This window comes from Polypterus senegalus, chromosome 7 (assembly GCF_016835505.1).
Source record: "Polypterus senegalus isolate Bchr_013 chromosome 7, ASM1683550v1, whole genome shotgun sequence".
In the NCBI taxonomy this organism is placed as follows: domain Eukaryota; kingdom Metazoa; phylum Chordata; class Cladistia; order Polypteriformes; family Polypteridae; genus Polypterus; species Polypterus senegalus.
In genome coordinates this window covers 124,578,028-124,602,829 of record NC_053160.1, presented here as the reverse complement: position 1 = coordinate 124,602,829, position 24,802 = coordinate 124,578,028, and the positions used below count along the sequence as shown (strand labels likewise).

Here is a 24,802-nt window from a genome sequence, read left to right as displayed (position 1 = left end):
ATTATGAGTAAAACTATTATTTTCTCTTTGTAGGTGTTTTTTGTAGTACTAATGGCATCAAATTAAGATACCTGTTTACAATGGAGGAGGCCTTGGAGGTACGAACAGATGGGAATTCCCTGCTGAAAGCTGTTTACCTGAGCAGACTACGTCTTACTAGGCTTCTGCTGGAAGGAGGTGCTTACATTAATGAGAGCAATGAGAGAGGTGAGACACCTTTGATGATTGCCTGCAAGACAAAGCATGTGGACCAGCAAAGTGTCAGCAAGGTGAAAATGATAAAGTACCTCCTAGAAAATAATGCTGACCCTAACATTCAAGACAAGTCTGGTAAGACTGCACTGATGCATGCGTGCCTAGAAAGGGCTGGTGTTGCTGTGGTTTCTTTGCTTTTAAAGAGTGGAGCTGATCCCAGTTTGGAAGACCATTCACATTGCTCTGCTCTTGTCTATGCGGTGAACTCTGATGACAAAGAAACACTTAGAATTTTACTAGATGCCTGCAAAGCAAGAGGAAAGGAAGTCATCATCATCACCAAGGACAAGTCACCATCAGGAAAACAGACAACCAAGCAGTACTTGAATGTACCCCCACTTTCAGACATGGAGGACAGGCACTCTCTTCTACCCTGCATGTCCCCTTCTGAGATTGAGTTGAAAACTACTTCTTCCTCAATAGCTTCTGCTAACCAAGAGAATTGCATGTTCAGTTTCAAAGAACAGGGACCCCACTGCAGTGGAAAAGGTTCTTCTCAACCTGGTTCTCCTACCAGAAAGCCAAAACTTTCTCAAGGCGTGGCAAGAATCCTCCATCTTCAACGCCTTCACTCTGAGCCTTGGCTGAAAGTCCCTCAGTCGCTCCTGCAAGCAAATAAAGCTGCACCCTTAAGTGAAGACCCCCAAGACAATGGCTCTGAGGATGAGCTCTCTCATGATATAGGTGGCTTATCATTACAAAAGCAACAGGTCACTCGGCACCAGAGCATTGATGTGAAGGACACTTGTAACTTGTTGAAAACTTTAGACCAAAACCCAGGCAGTGGAACATTCAGAAAAATGTCATATGATGAAATTTACTCACATTTGTCACATACTGACATTAACCAAAATAGTGGTACCATCCCAGTTGATCAAGACTCCAATTCTGTTCACATTCTGGGAATGACAAGTTTAAGAAATATTGTACATCGGCAGAACGTTGGGGTAGATCATTACAGTTCCGACTCCCAGCTACCCCTTTATACTGCAAATGATGATATTAAAGGGCATTTAGAGAAAAAAAAAATGCTTTCCACATATTCTTCTCTCCTTTCTGCTTCCAGAGAGTCTTTGGAGAGCACATCAGTCACATCAGTAGGCAGGAGGCCTCATGGGCTGATGGAACGCAGGGGTTCGGGGGCTTTAATTTTGGATCCCATTTCTCACACTCGACCAGGCTACTTACCACCTCTGAAACCCCACCCACCTATTCCAGACATTGGTATTAACAACACCAAGCACAGCAGCATCAACAACTGCTCCTCTAAGCATTTAGTTCCATCTGCTCCCAGCTTCCCAAAAGATCTCAAAGTAAAGAAAATCCTAATGCGTAGACACTCGATGCAGACAGAACAGATCAAGCAGCTTGTTAATTTTGAGGAAATATTTGGCCATTAGTGTGGGAAGACCTTATCCTCAAAAAAAAAAAACTTGAGTAATTTGCTACTTTGCAGTCTACAATGGTTACTCCAACATACAGTTGCAAATTCTGAATAAAATAAAGCTGCTTAAACCATGAGGTAGTCACTAAAATTTCCATATCATCTTCAATGTACTGTCAGTAAATAAATCACTTTTTGTTATTTTCAGATTAAATCCTTCGACTTTAGAAAATTACTTTTATAGAGTGGAAAACATTTTTGATTGAAAGGAATAATAAAATAAGTTAAAGTGAAATGCTTGCAATGGGCATCAGTGACACATTACAACCAGATAAAACTTGTCGTCACCATTGGGTCTGCACTATATTGCTGCCGGCCTTTTCCACCACAGTGCTTGATCCCATCATAAAGTTGTACCAGACTGAAGGCACATTATGTCAAGATATGACTGACCTGCAGATTTTATCTTACCTGGACTCTAATCATGTGAGGATGAAAAACACTGCTGCATTTACACATACAAGTTGGATTCTACCAGGTCTTCAAACTTCACCAACTTGACACTTGGGAGCTTCAGAACTGAATAGCTTTTTTGTCTTGTGGAAAATTTCTCTGTCCGATCTCATCTACCTGCACCTTTACCACCTAAGAAGCTAATTCCACTGCCTCAGATGTCTTCAGAATGTTAACTTTTAATTCAGTTTCTAACTTGTTTAGCAATTATATTTACTTATAGCTAGTAACAAGAAACGTTTGATTGTAAATAAAATTGCAGTTGTGACATACATTAGTGCTGCAATACTAAGTACTTTTAAGTGAAAGTTTAACTTTATAAAGTACTGTAGATCAAAGATATACTGGTTTTATCATTTTGGCTAGATCTGCTTCTACATTTCTGTCACTGAGGGCCATATGAATAGAGCTATAAAGTATGCTTAAATATTATTGCAGTCTTAGCTCTCAAGAATAAAGTACAATAAAAATGGAAGCTGCACCATCCAACAATGTGGTTGTCACTGAAGATACATTATATGGCATTACTGCTACAGTTTTGTTAGTTAATTTTTTCCAAAGAAAGCTATCCATTACCATCAGTGTGTTATTGAGTGTTGTGCTGAAGTTGTTTGTGCTTGAACAGTGTTGAAAATAAATAAATGACAAAATATCTGAAGATAAACAACTTCTGCTTTAATGTGATCTACGTCATCTGATTGACTAACTCAACAACTTACAGTGTTTAGGTAACATTGTGACACACCAAACAGAGGCTACTTGTCATGACAATGTTTAACATTTGACTTTGTTTTTGTTTTTTTTAAACTTCTCTCTTAAAGACACTTGAATAAGGTGACTCCAAATTGGACCAAAATATACATGTGTGATGGACTGGCCTCTATTCGATATTTGATTCCTTCCTTGCACACCATACTTCCAGAATGAAACAAATAGACTTAGAAAATGTATTGACGGATGGATCTTCAGTTACTAATTCTTTGCTAAAATGTATAAGTTAAAGTTACTATAAGGCCCTTCTGAACATTTATTTATTATGAGTTTTAGCATCCTATTGTTTGGGAAGTGTCAATTTATGTGGGGCACATAGTGGCAGTTCACAGCTGGTGAAGTGAGTTGAATCAATTGTGTTTAATTAAAGAAAGACAAGTACTTTGGAGACTAGACGTGCAGGCCACAATATTTAAAGATCTTGATATAGTTTTTAGAACATTCTTTTCCAGTAGATTATGGCTTGAATTAAGCAGGTTTGAGAATGTATATGTATGTGTGTATATATATATATATATATATGTGTGTGTGTGTGTGTGTGTGTATGTACAGTATGTATGTATGTGTGTGTGTATAAATATATATTCAGTATATGTGAATGTACATATCTTCTTCCAGGAGGTGGATTGGCTGCAGAGTACATACTTATTTCTGGTCATTACAGAATAAAGAAGAAATGGTGAATGATGCAAAACGCTTCCGTCACAGCAGCTGGAGGGAGCAGAAGAAAGCACAGGCACCTGGCAACGTTATGCATACAATATACACACTGGACAAACAGTCATTTGCAAAAGGGAAGACTCGTTTACTTAATCCATGAAATTAATTTAGCTAGGGGACTGCTGACAATCTAAAGGTCATCAAGTCTTTTAAAATGATTTCCCTATACACTTTCTATTGAAAATAAGATCACGTTAACATTCTGACAACATATTCAGTGCATTCATGAACATTTATAGAATTTCTAAAACATCTAATCATTTTTGCTACTTAGTAATATAAAAAGTCTCACACCAAAGGGAGTTTCAAAGGATACCAGTATTGAGCTTTTTATACTTGAGGAATCACAAATTATTAGTTTAATTCCACTCCTTACCAATAATTTGTGCCAGGAATCTTCTATGTCTGCTTTGTTTCAACTATATGCTTAATCAGAGGCTAATTCCTGAGTTTATTTGAATTCCTGTGTAACAATTTGTTTTGGCTTATATTAACTAAATTAGTGGTTCTCTTCCCTTTTCCTATTACTACCCTATTTCTGTACAAGTGTATCTTCAATGAAACCACTTTTGTTTGTGGGAGGTGTCTGATTATTTGGTGATGTTTGTTGTATTATTGTGTCTATTCAAATCAGAAAAAACAGTATGCTGTTTGCTGAAGCTTCATAATTAAAACCTATGAACACCGATAACATAATATTGTGAAACAATGACTTACTCGTATTTTTAAAGATTTTTCTAAATGTTTCATGAACATTGTTTTCTGTGACTTTCAGGTTTACAATCACTATGCTAGATTAAAATAAAAAATCTATTATAATAAAAAAAATCTTGGGATGAGACGTGACTTTTTGAAGAGACTTTTTGGAATGAAGTCCCACGAGACGGAGACTTTTAACACGAGATTCTTACAAGTCACATCATATTTACAACCTTTGGAATGAAGTCTCGCGAGGTGGTGACTTTTGCCATTAGATTATTTCACGTCACGCCCTACTTACAACCATTTTCAAACAAGACCACCATCATCTAACCTCTCAGTTGTGTGAATGCTTTTGCCAGACACACCTCCTGTACTCTCTGCTCTTATAAATTTTATCAGGACAATAATTTTATACATTCTAGATGACACGTCAATGACTAAGTGAAAAAGAAAGAGCAGTGTGTGGAAAAGAGACCCAAAAGCGATGGAGAGAAAAGAATGCAAAAAAGAATAATAATAATCTATGTGCAAATTCTGAAAATAAGGAAAGTAATAATCAGCCCAAACCAAGTGGAACTGAAAACCTTGCAGGTCCAATTAGGGTCAGAAATAAAAGACAAAGTAGAACTTCATAAAGATGTTCAAAAATGTTGGGGCGATACACATGCAGAGCAGGTTAGAGATTATGAAAGAAGTGGAATTCAAAAGGCTCAAAAAAAAAAATGGCGCAATACACATGCAGAGCAAGTTAAACAATATGAAAGTAGTAAAATTTGAAAGTATCAAAAAAAAAAAGACAGTAAAGATCGTATTAGCAATAACAAACGGAAATTATTACTTGGTGAAATAACAGAAAGTAATAATGATCCCGGACCAGGTGGAAATGAAAACCTAGCAGGTCCAAGCGAGGTCAGAAATAAAAGACAAAGAGTAGAAGACAAAGTAGAACATCGTAAAGAGGTTCAAAAAACATTGACACAAAACTCATGCAGAGCAGGTTAGAGATTATGAAAGTAGTAAAATTTGAAAGTATCAAAAAAATGATGGTAAAGTTTGCATTAGCGCTAACAAATGGAAAGTAATACTCAGTGAAATAACAGCACAGCGAATAGAGATTGAATATATGCACATAGGCGATATGTCTGAAGTATGTAGATATTGTAAGGTTTTAAAGTTTAAGTCGGAGACTTGTAGATTGTCTAATTTGTGTTGCCATCAGGGAAAAGTAGTGTTTCTTCCCAACGAAGAGGCATATCCGTGAGAATTAAAAGATTTATTGTTGTTGAAAGTGAAATCCAAATGCAAATGCAAAATATCCGAGTCTACAATAATCTGTTTACTTTCGCATCATTCAATGCTCAAAACGTAGATTTACACAATAATGGACGCTATGAGAATCTGTGGTCCCACAACAGTTAAAGCTATGACAAGTTTAATTTCGAAGAAACCACAATTTGGTCAGGTGTGCATTTATGATCACGAAGAAGCGAGGCAACTAGAGTCGAAAGAGTTAAATGATCGGACATATTAGAAATTATACAAGCAATAATGGAGACAAATCCATACATTTAAAAGTATCGCACTTTACATAAAATTTATTTGCAAATCACGGGCAAAGAATTTTTCTTGGATTTCTATATGAAATTCAAAAGATCACAGTCGAATTTATAATAAACCAACATGTGACGAATTGTCAGCGATAATATTTTCGAAAGACGGAGATATCAAAGACAGAGTACAGTAGATATTCATGTATATCCAAAAGCAAAGCATGATTTGTCATTTCTGTCAAATAAATTGCCACACTCAAGTCCTTTACTCTTTCCTTTGCTTTTCCCCGATGGTGAAACAGGATGATCATACTATATGAAACACGCAAATTCAGAAAAACTAATAAAACCCACACAATGTTTCGGGTCAAAATTAACGATACGTTCCAATATATTTAACCCACTTCTGTCATCTCAATGTCTATCACAACATTACATTATTAATGTGTATCTAAAATTCGAAGCTAATCATCTCTTCTTTATTAAATCGTATGAAGCAAAACTTAGAACAGAACATATGCAAGGTCTCTTTGATCACGTTCAAAATTCAAATATCAATAGTTCAGACAAATTCAAAATAGGAAAAGCAGTAATATTACCATCATCATATCAAGGTAGTCCAAGAGCATTGCAACAGATATCATGATGCAATGGCAATATCCAGAACTATTGGTCAGCCAGATTTATTTATTACAATGACGTGCAATCCACAGTGGCCAGAAAAAAATGTTTTCTTGGAGAAATTAAGCAGTGGTTTGTCTTCATAAATGGACCGGGCAGAACAGGAAAAACATTTTTGTATAAATTTTATTCCATTATTGCAAACACTTATGCGAAAACATTACATCGATAGCGTGGGCAGGTATAGCAGCAATTCTTCTTCAATACGGCAAAACAGCTCACAAAATGTTTAACTTACCTTTTAATATCACAGACGAAAATGTTACATTGAAATGGAAAAAGAAGATAAAACAAGAAATGCAACAGAATTAAATATTTGTTTGGGACGAAGTGTCAATGATCCCACAAACAGTATTAAATGTAATTAACAAAACATTTTGTGACGTTTTTGGATCTGAACAACCGTCTGCAGGTAAAACCTTTATACTGGGAGGCGACTTTAGACAAGTTCTACCAGTAGTCAAGAAAGGAAGCATTTACGATGCATGCCTAAATAGTGGGCCTTTATGGTTCCAACAATTTAAATTACAAAAAAAATATGCAAGTAAATCAAAATTCAGATGATTTCGCAAACTGGGAACTAGACATTGGAAACTTTAAAATTCAAAATCTCACAATAAAAGAAGACATTATGTAAAAATCTTATTGAAGAATTTTATCCTGAAGGATTATCAACAAAAGAAAAGAGTACACGGGCAATCCTAGCAGTGAGAAATGATGAAGTCAAACGAATTAACACGAAAATTAGTACATATTCCGCAAATAACATTAGACACAAAAGGAGATCTCGATATGCCATTCTTATTAAAATGTTTACAGTTTCCCGTGAGAATAGCTTTTGCTATGACAATTAACAAATCACAGGGACAAACATTATTAGAAATAAAGAAACAATATTCATTCACGGGCAGTTATACGTTGCGTTGTCATGATGTAATTCCAAAATTCAAAGTGATATTGACGAAAACTTAATTCCAAATATTGTTTTTACTAAAGTTTTAAAGTAAAATTGAAAATAATGAATTTGTAACAAATCCCATGAAAATAACAATCTCTTTAAATTATATATCCATTTAACCAAACCTGGGGATTGGTGAGCAGGGGACAGAGCCCCTAGTAATAAAAAAAAAAAAACATACTCCAAAGGTGAGTCGATTGCAGGAAGGCAGTTAAGGTCATTTGGCCATTTGTTGAAGATGCCACCGGGCAACTGCCATGGAAAGTGTACCAGGTATGGCCCACCAGAAGATGACCCAGGGACAGACAAGGACAGGAAGGATGATATTTCTGTGCTGGCTTGGAAAAACCCTTGAATTCTCCAGACATGCTAGGAACAGGGTGGTCTGGTCTATTCAGCTCAGTGTGTAGTCACCACCGAAATAAACAGTAAATTGAATATATTGAATGTCATTGTTTTACTTTTTAACAAGCTTCTCACTTTAATTGTTCACCTTAATGATGACATACCATAGGAACAAACTTCTGGGTTACCCTGCAAAGAGCAATTAATTTGCAACCAGTTGCAAGTGTGTCCATAATATCATCAAAATGAATGCAATCTTAACCTAAACTTTTGGTAGCAATAACAACAAAGAAAATGATGATTTTATTTAAAATAAAATTTTATCTTTAATTAAAGATTTAACAGGAGTGAAGTCCAGCAACACCTCTAAGCTTTCAAGATCTAATGCCATCATAATTGTTGAAAGTCCTTTCAAACCTGATGAGAAATCATAGAATGGTCAGGGCAGAAATGTCTTTGTCTCTGTGCTGCTAAATGTCACCATTCTGAATTTGTCGTTTTCTGATTTTTGAAATAATGTTGATACATATTTTGTGGGCCCATAAGTGGATCCTAAGTAGAAAATGTTAGATATTTTTTGCTAGTACTTTTATACATTGATCCAAAGTGTACCTGAACATTATATCAAAAGGACAGCAGTATGTCAACAGAAGAGTACTTGGCTTCCAAGGGCCTTTTAGACAAACTAAAGCCCACAATTAGCTTTCTTTGTTTTATCCAATGAGCACTGCTCAGCCTGTTGATATAGAATAGAATAACTGCACTTCATATTAAATCTTTGAGCACAGGCTTACAGGAAGAGGAAAATTAGACAAAGCACAGCATAAATAAAATCTGCTAATACTGAACACAGATTATATTACACTCCTATATTCAATAAAATATTAAAATCCAACTGACTCACTTTTGACCCCTTTATCCTCATATCCTCAACTTGAAACATTTCAACACACGAAAGGCAATTATCAGTCTATCTTTAATCTGCTTTATATAGCTCATTGGTTTATTTTTGTGATTATGACATTTTATGCAACAATAACGTTTTTAGTTTTTAAAATATCATTCTTAGACATAGCTTGGGGGTAACATAAGAATCTATGAGTACATAGATAATCATGTAGATCACTCACTTATATTATGATATAACTAAAATATAAATGACAAGGCACGGTTTCTACTATTCATTAATAACCATATAGCATCTGAAATCACAAGAAATCAAATCAATGTTATTATCAGCAACATAATATCATGAAGCCACGTCTGCTCTCTACTTCAGCTTTTGACTTCCAATAGTTTGCTGTGAAGACGTACTTCCCAGTTTCTGCCTTAAATGTACCATATTTCATCTTAATTTCTGTTGGTGTCACTGAATATGTGATCTTTTTGATTGAACTAAATGCTGAATCAACTTTATCAATGACAGTTTGGAAGAACTGGATTATGTCTTCATATATTTTTTTGTTCAAGACTAAAGAGGTTTAGTTCTTTTTAGCCTAACTTTCACTGCACAGCTTCTACAGCAGGAGATTTTTTTAATAGTGTGGTGATCTGAAGTGAACCCAGTGGGTTTTTTTTCAGAATTAATATTTTTACATAGTTATTTAAGCAAGAAAAAACAGTACATTTATCTTCTCAGCCCCATGTCCAGAGTGAGGATAAATATAATTGCCAGGATAGACTGTAGCTCCCTGAAGGCTCTGACATCGATTACATGGATTTAAGAATATTAGGTTATGTTAATGTTATGTTATGCCTAGAGGATAAAACTATTTATCGCATACCCCTTTTCTTACCATAGGTGAGTATCTCTCATTTTGTGGTTATTGTTAATGTTCATTTTGCTGTTATATATTACTTTATGCTTGTCTGCATAGAACCACATTTCCTACTGATTGTTACCATTTTCTGAAGGTTGCCAAGGTCTTCCTAAATTATTTCTATGATTTCCTTAGCATTTCCGTTCCCCCAGCTATGGTGTCATCTACATCACAGATTTGGCAATGTATTTATGAAATGAAAAAAATGGATTAATATACTAGTTCAGTTTGAATAGGAAAAGTTCTAAACTACTAGAGCTAATGAAAAGCCACTAGATATTCTGCGCTAAACACTGAGGAGAATGTGACGTTAGAGAAAGGTGTTGATTGTATCTTAGCCAAATTACTAAAAGCTTTGTAAGAGAAAGTCTGAAAGGTGTGAGAATGACTACACAGAGACATATTTGAAAATGACGAGTATCCAGAAGACTTCCTGAGGTCCAAAGTGATCACACTTGAACCGTAGCAGAAAAAAGAATTATCTTTTTGATTTCAAACACATTGATGACAATGCTCAAGGTGGACTCAACAAAGTTTAAAAGTTCTGCAAAAAAGCTGTAGTGGGCAGAGCATATGAGGGAAGACTAAACTTCTGAGAAGCTGACATTTCATTTGTGGGTGTGAAGAAAGCTTTTGACCAAGTAAAAGAGATAGTAGCAGATGGAAAAACTAGTGCTGGATGGGGCAAGATTAGTGATCATGTATGGCACAAACAGAAGAAACAGGGAACAAGAAAAGTGGTGGACACAGTGCAAGACAAGTTTCCTTATTTTCACCATTGCTATTCTTGACATACTTAAAATAGTGATGAATGTCAAGGTAGGGAATGTCACAAAAGGACTGAGTAGGAAGCTGTTTACATCGCACTGTGCCATGATAGTGAATTTTATGCAGAGACTACAAAGGCTAAAATTAGCATTGTGGGAAAGAAGAGCAATGAAGATTAACATGAAGAAAGCTAGTAAACAGCAAGGCAGACTGGAGGCCAGCATCACAGTTGTCAAAGGACATGTCAGGCAAATTCTTTAGGCTTGCTCAACCAGAGAAGACACTATAACTAGAATGAAATTGGCCAAAAACACAATCACAACTAGTCAATGCTCAAGGAACACCAAGGATATACCATGGCATAAAAAATACATTTTCAGCATTATTTCATATATCTCAAAGTGAATGGCCTCAGATCGTATATACAGTGCATCCTGAAAGTATTCACAGCGCATCACTTTTTCCACATTTTGTTATGTTCCAGCCTTATTCCAAAATGGATTAAATTCATTTTTTCCTCAGAATTCTACACACAACACCCCATAATGACAATGTGAAAAACATTTACTTGAGGTTTTTGCAAATTTATTAAAATAAAAAAACTGAGAAATCACATGTACATAAGTATTCACAGCCTTTGCTCAATACTTTGTCGATGCACCTTTGGCAGCAATTACAGCCTCAAGTCTTTTTGAATATGATGCCACAAGCTTGGCACACCTATCCTTGGCCAGTTTCACCCATTCCTCTTTGCAGCACCTCTGAAGCTCCATCAGGTTGGATGGGAAGTGTCGTTGCACAGCCATTTTAAGATCTCTCCAGAGATGTTCAATCGGATTCAAGTCTGGGCTCTGGCTGGGCCACCCAAGGACATTCACAGAGTTGTCCTGAAGCCACTCCTTTGATATCTTGGCTGTGTGTTTAGGGTCGTGTCCTACTGAAAGATGAACCGTCGCCCCAGTCTGAGGTCAAGAGTGCTCTGGAGCAGGTTTTCATCCAGGATGTCTCTGTACATTGCTGCAGTCATCTTTCCCTTTCCCTTTATCCTGACTAGTCTCCCTGTTCCTGCTGCTGAAAAACATCCCCACAGCATGATGCTGCCACCACCATGCTTCACTGTAAGGATGGTATTGGCCTGGTGATGAGCGGTGCTTGGTTTCCTCTAAACGTGATGTCTGACATTCACACCAAAGAGTTCAATCTTTGTCTCATCATAACAGAGAAGTTTGTTCCTCATGGTGTGAGAGTCCTTCAGGTGCCTTTTGGCAAACTCCAGGCGGGCTGCCATGTGCCTTTTACTAAGGAGTGGCTTCCTTCTGGCCACTCTACCATGCAGGCCCGATTGGTGGATTGCTGCAGAGATGGTTGTCCTTCTGGAAGGTCCTCCTCTCTCCACAGAGGACCTCTGAAGCTCTGACAGAGTGACCATTGGGTTCTTGGTCACCTCCCTGACTAAGGCAATTCTCCCTCGATCGCTCAGTTTAGATGGCCGGCCAGCTCTAGGAAGAGTCCTGGTGGTTTCGAACTTCTTCCACTTACGGATGATGAAGGCCACAGTGCTCATTGGGACCTTCAAAGCAGCAGAAATTTTGCTGTAACCTTCCCCAGATTTGTGCCTCGAGACAATCCTGTCTCGGAGGTCTACAGACAATTCCTTTGACTTCATGCTTGGTTTGTGCTCTGATATGAAATGTCAACTCTGGGACCTTATATAGACAGGTGTGTGCCTTTCCAAATCATGTCTAATCAACTGAGTTTACCACAGGTGGACTCCAATTAAGCTGCAGAAACATCTCAAGGATGATCAGGGGAAACAGGATGCACCTGAGCTCAATTTTGAGCTTCATGGCAAAGGCTGTGAATACTTATGTACATGTGATTTCTCAGATTTTTTTTATTTTTAATAAATTTGTAAAAACCTCAAGTAAACTTTTTTCACGTTGTCATTATGGGGTGTTGTGTGTAGAATTCTGAGGACAAAAATGAATTTAATCCATTTTGGAATAAGGCTGTAACATAACGAAATGTGGAAAAAGTGATGCGCTGTGAATACTTTCAGGATGCACTGTACAGTACACAAGTGTAAAATTTTCCAAAAAGGCACAAAGACCATTAACATAGCATCTAACAAAACATTTCTCTTTAATTAGACCATGAAAAAATAATCACCCCTCATTACAGCAGATGTATGAGTGAATATTTTAATAAACCCTAGAATAATGTGGATCCTCCCTGACCTCCACCGTCTTACAAACTGTGTCTTTAATTATTACGGTAGAATTCTCACCCATAGAAATTGTATTTATATCTTATGAGCCAATTAAAATATTTCTCCATGGAACTGCAGAAGAATGGCAATTATACATTTCAAAGTGGAAATAGTGTACTACTGTATATACTGTTCTGATGCTTCAGACCTGAAACATAGAAGATTTGGGACAACATAGTAACCAAATAAAACTCTAAAAACAATTCTAAAAAGAACAGGGCATAGGGACTTTCAATGTCAGTTTACTTGACTCCACCGTGTTTTATAACAAGATACACCTTGAAAATCATCGCTCACTGCACATTAATAAAAAAATAACATCTGGCTAAGCCTCAGTGCTTCAGGAAGAACATTCTGTGGGCAGAAGATACGAACGTGAAACATCTGGGGCAGGATTAGTTCTGCATTAAAACCAAACACTACATTCTCCCAGTAAGCATGATGTCACCAAGCTCATGGTTTGAGTTTTGCTGCCTTTGGATAGGATGACTAGACGTCATTTAAGGAAAATGTAAAATCCACTTTGTATCAGAGGAATCTACTGGGGAGCATAAGGTAATCCCTCAGCTGGCTGGAGCGGACAAGTGGAAATGATAATCAAGACAATGAAATGAGAATAAAATGGATATGAAAAGATAAAACGTAAGAGAGATAAAATGAGAATTGCACAGCTCTACTCCACAAAAACGATATTATCTATCATGACACACAAGGGGTACTCTCAAATGTCAGTGAAGTAATTTTCCATTGAGAAAAGAGTCCAAATTCCACATTCATTTAAAAGACTGATTCACAACTACAGGACACGTTTACTAGCAGTTATTTCAGTATTAGAGGGATTCAACTTCTCCTATGGACTAATGGATGATGGAGGGCTTTATTCATGAACTGAATGAAACAATTATGAAAATGTGTAGTTTGTGCTATAGCTGTATCTCTTTAATTATGACATAAACTTAAGTGAAAATTGATAATATCCCGTGTCTAAATAATACAAAGATTCAGAAAGTCCATAAAAAGGAAGGGTGGAGTATTTTGCATAGAACTGTAACAAGATGCAAAAAATAATTCCAAACAACAGTATTTTTTTATTTTTTCTGCCAGCCTTAACTACTTCTTAAGGAACAACTGTAGTACCTTAGTCATTATAACAATCTCAACAAGAACTGGCCATTTAGCCCAACAAAGCTGGCCAGTCCTTTCCACTTAATTCTTCAAAAAAATCACATCTAGTTTTGAAAGTCCCTAAAGTCCTACTGTCTACCACAGTACTTGGTAGTTTATTCCAAGTGTCTATGAATCTCTGTGTAAAGAAAAACTTCCTAATGTTTGTGTGAAATTTACCCTTAACAAGTTTCCAACTATGACTGTGTCCCTGTGTTCTTGATGGACTCATTTTAAAGTAACAGTCTCGATCCACTGTACTAATTCCCTTCATAATTTTAAACACTTCAATCATGTCACCTCTTAATCTTCTTTTGCTTAAACTGTAAAGGCTCAGCTCTTTTAATCGTTCTTCATGGTTCATCACCTGAAGCCCTGGAATCAGCCTAGTCGCTCTTCTCTGGGCTTTTCCTAGCACTGCTATGTCCTTTTGGTAGCCTGGTGACCAAAACTGCACACAGTACCCCAGATGAGGCCTCACCAATGCATTATATAGCTGAAGTATAACCTCCTAGGACTTGTACTCCAAATTTTGTGCTATATAACCTTTCTTAATGCCTTCTAAAAACTGTCTGGATGTTGATAGTGATGAGTCCACTACAACTCCTAAATCCTTCTCATAAGGTGCACTTTCAGATCTCCCATTGTGTATTCCAAACCTAACATTTTTACATCCTACGTACATTTTACATACGGACAGAGATGCAAATACCTGTAGGAAGCAGAAAGGAGGAGGACTCGCTCTCTATGTAAATACAAGGTGGTGCAACTCTGGACAGGTAAATGTCAAAATCTCCACTTGCTGCATGGACATTGAACTGTTGGCCGTAAGTCTGCGTCCCTATTACTTGCCAAGAGAGTTTGGACACGTGATTGTTGTTATTGTTTACATCCCCCCTCAAGCGAACACGGAGGTAGCGAGTGACATCATCCATTCTACTGTTACTAAGCTACAAATGCAGCCCCCCGAGGCACTTGTGCTAATCTCTGGAGACTTTAACCATGTAACATGGGACAAAACATTACCTGCCTTCTCACAGTATATGGATTGTAACACCCAGGGAAATAGGACTATCGACCTACTGTATGCAAACGTTAAAGACGCATACAGCACCACCCCACTGCCTAAGCTTGGGAAAGCAGATCATAACCTGGTCCTGCTTCGGCCTCACTACAAACCAAGAGTGAGGGCGCTACCTACAACCACACGCTTATTCAGGAACTGGTCGCCTGAGGCAGAGCAGGCTCTGAGAGACTGCTTTGGAACAACGGACTGGGATATCCTGCAGGGATCACATAGTGAGAACATTGAAGAGGCTGTTGACAGCACTACTGAATACATCAACTTCTGTATGGACATTGTAGTTCCAATAAGAACAGTACACTGCTATGCTAACAACAAGCCATGGATTACAAGTGACATCAAGGGCCTTTTGAACCAGAAGAAAAGGGCTTTTAAAGACGGTGATCAGCATGAGCTCAAGCGCGTGCAAAAGGAACTCCGAGTCCAGCTCAGGACGGTGAAGGAGGAGTACAGGAGAAAGCTGGAATAGAAGTTGCAGAATAACAGCATGAAGGAAGTGTGGGATGGGATGAAGATCATCACTGGCTGCAGCTCGAATTGGGGTGCCACCATCGAGAGAGACGTGGAGAGAGCAAACCAAATGAACAACTTCTTTAACAGGTTTGACTACCCTGACCCACTCTCACCTTGGAGTACTGCACCCTCCACCCATCCTTCTGCTGATACTAGCATAGGAGAGACATCCCCACCCACAATTACAGCAGCACAGGTGAGCAGAGAGCTGAGGAGACTTCATGCCAGCAAAGCAGCGGGTCCAGATGGAGTATCACCACGACTGCTGAAGGCCTGTGCGTTGGAACTGGGGAGTCCTCTAAAGCGCATCTTCAATCTGAGCCTAGAACAGGGGAGAGTCCTGAGGCTTTGGAAAACATCTTATATCACCCCAGTCCCAAAGTTATCACGTCCTAGTGAACTGGATGACTTTCGGCCTGTCGCTCTGACGTCACATGTGATGAAGACCATGGAGCAGCTGCTGCTTCACCACCTGAGGCCACAGGTCCGCCACGCCCTGGACCCTCTGCAGTTCACATACCAGGAGAAGGTGGGAGCGGATGATGCCATCATCTATATGCTACACTGATCTCTCTCCCACTTGGACAGAGGCAGTGGTGCTGTAAGAATTACGTTTCTGGATTTCTCTAGCGCCTTCAACACCATCCAACCTCTGCTCCTTAGGGACAAGCTGACTGAGATGGGAGTAGATTCATACCTGGTGGCATGGATCATGGACTATCTTACAGACAGACCTCAGTATGTGTGTCTCAGGAACTGCAGGTCTGACATTGTGGTCAGCAGCATAGGAGCGCCGCAGGGGACTGTACTTTCTCCGGTCCCGTTCAGCCTGTATACAATTGGACTTCCAATACAACTCGGAGTCCTGCCTTGTGCAAAAGTTCACTGATGACACTGCTATCGTGGGCTGCATCAGGAGTGGGCAGGAGGAGGAGTATAGGAACCTAATCAAACACTTTGTTAAATTGTGCGACTCAAACCACTTACACCTGAACACCAGCAAGACCAAGGAACTGGAGGTGGATTTTAGGAGGCCCAGGACCCTCATGGACCCCATGATCATCAGAGGTGACTATGTGCAGAGGGTGCAGACCTATAAATACCTGGGAGTGCAGCTAGATAACACATTGGACTGGACTGCCAATACTGATGCTCTGTGCAAGAGGGGACAGAGCCGACTATACTTCCTTAGAAGGCTGATGTCTTTCAACATCTGCAATAAGATGCTGCAGATGTTCTACCAGACGGTTGTGGCAAGTACCCTCTTCTACGCTGTGGTGTGCTGGGGAGGCAGCATAAAGAAGAGAGACGTCTCACGCCTGGACAAACTGGTGAGGAAGGCAGGCTCTATTGTAAACACGGAGCTGGACAGTTTGACATCTGTGGCAGAGAGCGCTGAGCAGGCTCCTGTCAATCATGGAGAATCCACTGAACAGGATCATCTCCAGACAGAGGAGCAGCTTCAGCAACAGACTGCTGTCACTGTCCTGCTCCACTGACAGACTGAGGAGACCGTTCCTCCCCCACACTATGCGACTCTTCAATTCCACCGGGGGGGTGTAAACATTAATATTACACAAAATTGTCCGTCTGTTATACCTTCATTGTTATCACTCTTTAATTTAATATTGTTTTTATCAGTATGCTGCTGCTGGAGTATGTGAATTTCCCCTTGGGATTAATAAAGTGTCTATCTATCAATCAATCAATCAATCATTTGCTGACATAAAATTTCTTCTGCCACAAATCTGGCCAAGCCTGTATGCTGCCCAAGTGCTTCATATCATCTGCAGACTTAACCAGCTATTACTTATATTCCTATCCAATTCATTTATATATATTAAATATAGCACTGGCCCTAGCAGTGACCCCTGTGGAACACCACTCTTATTATCAGCCAGTTCTGATACCATAGCCCTCTGGTTCCTGTGTCTGAGCCAATTCTGCACCCATCTACAAACATGACCCTCAACCTCAACTTCTTTTGTTTGATGTCCAACCTCTCATATGGGACCTTATCAAAATGTTTCTGAAAGTCACAATAAATAGTATCATAAGCTCTGCTTAAGGTAAGTCATTATGGAGTCATGCAGCTCATCATCCTCTGCAAAAACTAATATAACATTCCCAGGTGACAAGATCAGAAGCCACAGTCATCAAGTTTGACAACTTCTCCAACTAGAGTAGAAGTTGTGCAATGTGACACCAGCTTTACAGTCACCAAACTACACTTCCTTAGAATAAGGATGTGAACAGAAATACTAGAAAAAAACTGACATGCACTAGAAGAGAGCATGAAATCTTCACATAGAAAGCAATTTGACCAAAATTAGAAACCAGGTCTCTAGTGCTTAGAGGAAACAAGGCTACTGCACCTTCATCTAAACCTGGATAAAAGCAGGAAAATTAAAATTAAATTTAAAATAACTTGGCATTGAGTAGCATGGTGGTGATGTGTTAAAATATGCTGCCTCATGGCTTCAGCAACATTAGTTCAGATCTCATCCTGGTCACTGTCTGTGCAGATTTTGCAGACTGAGTAGATACTGTAGATTTCCTCTGGGTACACAAATTTCCTTTCAGAATTTCCTTTGGGTACTCCAGTTTTGTCCCAGTTAATGTGTTTGTGTTAGTGATCCCAATGATAAGCTGTGCCCTATGTAGAAACGACTCCTACCTCAGACTCACAACTGCCAGGATAGGCTGAGGCCCCTGTGACCATTTAAATGACTTAGCAGATACAGAAAACATATAGTATGTCTGTTGTAACCACAAGGGGGCACCAGAGAGCCCCAAACCACAGACATAGTACCTCACACAATTCCCAATTCAAATAAAATGTATTTATTCAAACACAGCAACTTTTCAATGATCACCCTTCCAAAGGCAACATACACAAACCAATCACAATTCCTCCTTCCTCCTCCTCCAAGAGTGTAGCCCACTGCCTCCCAACTCTAACAACCTGAGTAGTGGCAGGCAGCTCCTTTTAAGTAATCCCTGGGAGTACTTCAAGTGCCCCAAACGCTTGGCCTGGGAGAACTTCCATTAAGGCCGGAGCCCCAAAAAGTAGGACTCCCCAGTCCCCGCAGCAACACCAGGAGGCACACACGACATTCAACAGGGCTGAGTCACAGAACTCCAATTCCCATGATACCTAGTGGGAAATGTGGTGCTGCCACAATCCAAGAGGGCTGCCTTCTAAGGCTCTGGGGGAGATAGTGCCCTATACACACTCTCTGCCCTGGTCCTATGGAGGCAACTCAGCCGGGTAAGGGCTCTGGCCATCCCTCACACTGTATATGTAATCTTGTACTGCAGTCTGGAGGGAATAACAAAAAAATTTTTTAAAAAATGGTTATCTGTATATGTTACTCTATTTAATCTTACACTTAGTAAACGGTTGTAAAACAGTTTTAGACTCAATTGCTCCGCTCAAGATACGCTGTAATAAGGGAAGACCTGCTCCCTGGCTAAATGAAACTACGCGATCGCTGCGCTGCGCCTGTCAAACTGTGGAACGGCGTTGGAAAAAAGATGGACTGATTGTTTCTAAACAGATTTTTAGGACTTCTCTATTCAACTTCCAGGTTGCAGTTATGAAAGCTAAACATGATTGCTGATTTAGTATCCCGTTATTCTAAGAATCCTAGGGTCTTGTTTAATTCAATTAATGCGGCCATTCACCCTCATTCTGTGATGGGATTAAATAGCACTGTTCTTGCATGTGAGCAATTTCTTTCATTCTTTGTCAGTAAAATTGATCAAATTCGCTGTGGTGTTGTTCCAACTGACTATGAACTTCCTACTGTTAATCATGGTATTATATTCAAATCTTTTGATCATCTGAATGGATGAATAGTAATTTTCTCAAACTAAATAAAGAGAAAACTGAAATTTTAGTAATTGGCAATAATGGATTCAGTGAGGTTATCAGAAATAAACTTGATGCACTAGGCTTAAAAGTTAAGACGGAAGTGAAAAATTTAGGGGTAACCGTTGACTGTAATCTGAATTTTAAATCGCATATTCATCAGACCACTAGGACAGCATTTTTTCACTTAAGAAACATAGCAAAAGTTAGACCTCTTATATCATTGAAAGATGCGGAGAAATTAATTCACGCTTTTGTTTTCAGTCGACTAGATTACTGTAACACACTCCTCTCAGGACTACCCAAAAAAGACATAAATCACTTGCAACGAGTGCAGAATGCAGCTGCTAGAATCCTAACTGGGAAAAGAAAATCCGAACACATTTCTCCAGTTTTGATGTCACTACACTGGTTGCCTGTGTCATTCAGGATTGACTTTAAAATACTGCTTATGGTTTATAAAGCCTTAAATAATCTCGCTCCATCTTATATATCGGAATGCCTGACACGTTATATTCCAAATCGTAACCTTAGATCTTCAAATGAGTGTCTCCTTATAATTCCAAAAGCTAAACTTAAAAGAAGTGGTGAGGCGGCCTTCTGCTGTTATGCACCCAAAATCTGGAATAGCCTGCCAATAGGAATTCGCCAGGTAAATACAGTGGAGCACTTTAAAACACTGCTGAAAACACATTACTTTAACATGGCCTTTTTATAACTTCACTTTAACTTAATACTGATACTCTGTATGTTCAATTCATCATAATAACTATTCACAGTGGCTCTAAAATCCGTACTGACCCCAACTCTCTCTTCTGTTTCTTTTTCCGGTTTCTTTGTGGTGGCGGCCTGCGCCACCAGCACCTACTCAAAGCATCATGATGCACCAACATTGATGGACTGAAAGCCAGAAGTCTACGTGACCATCATCATCAGGTCCTTCCATGAAAACCCTAAATACAAAGAGGACTGTTTGACTTATGTTAGGTAGATTGCCCAGAGGGGACTGGGCGGTCTCTTGGTCTGGAACCCCTACAGATTTTATTTTTTTCTCCAGCCTTTGGAATTTTTTTGTTTTTTCTGTCCACCCTGGCCATCGGACCTTACTTATTCTATGTTAATTAATGTTGACTTATGTTTATCTTTTATTGTGTCTTCTATTTCTCTATTCATTTTGTAAAGCACTTTGAGCTACATTTTTTTGTATGAATATGTGCTATATAAATAAATGTTGATTGATTGATTGATTAATTGATCTTGTCTCACTTATACAGCTAAAAAGAACTATTGATACCCTTAAACCAGCTCCCAGTCCTCTTGATATTGTACCACCACGCCTCTTAGTGGAAGCCTTTGATGTTTAGGGCCCATCTTTACTAGCCATTATCAATGATTCTATTAGTGAGGGAGTCGTGCCCTCATTTTTTAAACATGCTGCGGTGCGTCTCAGTCTAAAAAAGGCTGAATTAGATCCTGGAGTTTTAGTCAATTTTCACCCGATCTCCTAATTGCCATTTCTGGCTAAAATATTAGAAAGAATTTTTATAAGCAATTGGTTGATGACCTTAACTCCAATAATTTAACTGAGATCTACCAATCTGGCTTTAGGCGTTATCATGATGTTGAGACGGCCCTCCTTAAAGTATTCAATGACATCTCTATTATTACTGACTCAGGTGATACTGCAGTGCTTGTCCTCCTTGACCTCTCCGCTGCCTTTGGCACTATTGACCAGGAGATGTTGCTATTGCGGCTCGAACATCTTGTTGGGCTTAAAGGGGCTGCTCTTAACTGGTTCCGGCCATATATAACTAGTAGACACTTTTCAGTGACTTTTAATTCCTCTTTTTCATCTACTGCTCCTCTTAAATGTGGTGTTCCTCAGGGATCCATTTTGGGTCCTATTTTATTCTCTGTATACCTTCACCCTATTGGAGTGATTTTTAGGAAATTTAACATTTCTTTTCACTGCTATACTGATGATACTCAGGTGTATATTCCCGTTTTCAACTCTGCAATAAATCAACTCCACAACTGTCTTTCTGAACTAAGATCCTGGATGGCTAATAATTTTCTTGATCTGAATCAAAATAGAACAGAGGTGCTTATAGTGGGTCCATCAGATAAAGCCCAAATTGGTCTTGGACTTCTCAGATCTTTCTTTGTCTTTTGCAAACCTGAAGCCCGTAATCTTGGTGTTATCTTTGACAGTAACCTCTCTTTTGAGAAACAAGTTAATTCTGTAGACAAGAGTTGTTTTTTCCAGCTTCGTCTATTAGATAAGATCAAGCCTTTTTTATCTTCTAGGGATCTTGAGAAAGCTACTCATGCTTTTATCTTTTCTCGCCTTGATTACTACTGATTACTCTCTGTATTCTGGGATTAGCAAATCCCTGATACGCAGGTTACAGTTGGTCCAGAATGCTGCCGCTCGCTTTCTGGTTGGGGCAAGAAAGTCTGATTCTGTTTCTCCTATTTAAGTTTCTTTACACTGGCTGCCTGTCAGTTTTCGAATTGATTTTAAAATCTTATTGCTAGTTTTTAAATCTGTACATGGGCTTGCTCCTGCCTATTTATCTGAATTGTGTGTTTTACACCAGCCATCCAGAGTGCTTAGATCTTCTGGTCAGTTGTCTCTTGTTGTCCCTCATACCAAGTGTAAAACCAAGGGGGACAGGGCCTTTGCAGCTGCTGCTCCTCGCCTGTGGAACTCTTTACCTCACCACATAAAGGAGTCGTGTACAATTGAACTGTTCAAAACAAGATTAAAGACTCATTTCTATTCACTTGCATTTCGTGACCTTCAGTAATACTGATGGTTTCCTCATTGTGATTATGTAACATTACTTCTATTTATTATTTATTTTATGTTCATTTATTTTATTTCTATTTATGTTATTCATGTTAATTATATGTTTTTCTTTTATTCTATTATTGTAAAGCATTTTGGTCAAGGCATTCCTATGTTGTTTTAAATGTGTAAATTTGACATTGACATTAGTAAACCCACATTTTTCTTTAACAGGAAGGATCTAAAGCCAGCTATATTGGGCACACCTTACAAACAAAATATGAAAGTTACAGTCCATTTCAGGTATTATAAGCACATGCAATTGTACCGGGAGAGTTTTTTTTAGCTATTTAATATAAATATAAATGGTGCAGCGTTAAACTACACAGTGTTACTATCTGCATTTCAACCTGCACAAAACATATATACTGTTTATTGATGCAAAAAAGCCTATACACAAATAGCTGATAGTTATTTTTTCTGGCAGCATAAATGAGTAACATCCATCAAATGGCAAACAAAGCACAATCTCCAAGGGATTCACTACAGGTGTTGTCAAATATCCTGCCTATTCAAACATAAGCAGAGGCCAAAGAGAAAAGGCCGCATGGCCTAGATTATGTACACAAGATGGGCAATCTTCCTTATGTACACTGATCATGAGAACATACATTCAGCATCCTGCTGTAGCACTGCTTTGATCAAAATCTCAGGAAAAGAATTCCAAGATCTCCATTCAGCCTTTCACTGCTAAACCACTTTGCTTCTTGACAAACATTCTTTGTGTTATTACTTTAAAAATAAAAAAAAAAAAGATTTCCCTAAAGGTAAAGATTTAATGACCCACTGTACCATTTTATGAGAAAACCAAAGTGTAATAATTCAGAGCAAAAGTATTATGTTCTCAAAGTTACAGCAAAATTGTCCTCAAAAAACACATTTTCATAACTTACTGTTTGTTGATTTATGCCCATAATCCAATGTTAGGGCCATAGGAAGCCAATCCTGACAGCATCAGGTACAAGGAAGAAAATATCTCTGGATAAAATGGCAGTCCATCATAGAGCACATTCACGTCCACATACAACTCACAAAGTTCATTAACTCCAAAACTGTACTTTATATGAGCATGGCAAACTGTATGGGTAGACACCTACCTAACGGTACCTAAAACTTTGTCATGTGGTGAACAAAACCCATGGATTTCTTAAAGAAACTGTTAGGATTATTAATGATGTTGGCCATACTATCATAACAAAATCCAGTCGGGCATCTGTTCAATACTGACACTTAAGAAAGAACTTCACAGTTCAAACAGGAAAAGGCACTTGCCTCCTCACCTCCAGAAGTAAGGTGTTGAATCTGAGTGAATTCTGCGGTAATACGAGCAGAAGCAGCATCTTCTGCCTGGGCGAACTTGTGATGCACACAATGGTGTGCTTATTTTCAAACATAAATAACTTTTTAATGCAAATTTTTGGGTCTTTTTAGTAATATACAGTAGGAATTTTATATGTGGTAGGAGTTGGGGTGGCAAACTCAATGGAAGAGGTCGCCTCATCCTGCCTCTCCATAGATCCAACCTCTTCCTCTCCCAAGGTCACAGATTGTCTATCACTGCTAAGCGGATGAAGAGAGAGCTGGGGAGTTTCCATGCTAGTAAGACCACAAGTCATGATGGAATGAGTTTAAGGTGTGTGCTCGCCTCCTGCTGTTTGTGGAGGTTCACTCAATCAGCATGGCATGGGGGGCTCACTTAAACAATTCCAATGCCGAATGAAAGAATACTCCAGTCAACTTAATGATAATATACCTATAGCATTGGCACTTCATGTTAGGAAAACTGTACATTAAGTTGTATGTACTGTACTCAATAACCTTTAACTGCAAATTAAAATAGCACAGCTTCAGGCATAGACTGGGGAAGATGAAAAAATCATCTATTTGCTGTACAGTACAGGTGTTTTATCATGTCGGGGTCCCAGGGTGACTCTATTCTCCCCTTTATACTCTTTATTATGTAGACCTTAACACAATTTCTCAAATCACATACTCTTACCCCAGCGTCAGGTACTGTGGTTCATCACTTCCCTTTTACATCGATAACACCAGGCAATTAGACGGAATACAGAAAAGGCAGGAGAAACTTTCACGTATATACTGTAAGAGGGAGTTTTGCCCCCTGCTCTATGCGCAAGCCACTTTGCGATTCTGCCACTTCCATATGGGGATTCGGATGTACAATTTAAACATATTGTTATTTTCATGGGAATTGTTACATATGCATAATAGAACTATTTTACATTACAGCGAGTAATTAACCATATTAAGAAATAGTTGCATGACAACGCAACGTGTAACTGCCCGTGAGAGAATTTTGTTTCTTTCTCTCTAATAAATAAACCGACTTTTTCAAATGTCTCTGTGACTTGTTAATTGTCTTTGCAAAATCTACTCTAACGGGAAATGGTTAACGTTTTAATACAAATGGCATATCAAGTTCTCCTTTGGTGTCTAATGTTATCCGCTGGAGATGTACTACATTACATTTCTTGGATACATCATTCTTTCAACAGTAATTCGTGCGGTGGAAGACCAGACGGTGTTAACAATTGTAGATATTCTACGGGATATTGTAAG

General features: G+C 38.6%; 1 protein-coding gene across 1 annotated transcript in view; it reads left to right on the top strand.

The window, feature by feature from the left end:
- ankrd34bb (ankyrin repeat domain 34Bb) overlaps positions 1 to 3,391 on the top strand; it is a 46,845-nt gene extending 43,454 nt beyond the window's left edge. The window contains exon 2 of the mRNA XM_039759256.1: positions 34 to 3,391. Coding sequence (XP_039615190.1) covers positions 81 to 1,655 — 1,575 coding nt within the window. The 5' untranslated portion in view covers positions 34 to 80 and the 3' untranslated portion in view covers positions 1,656 to 3,391. The remainder of the gene's footprint in view (positions 1 to 33) is intronic.
- Positions 3,392 to 24,802: the final 21,411 nt, after the last annotated feature.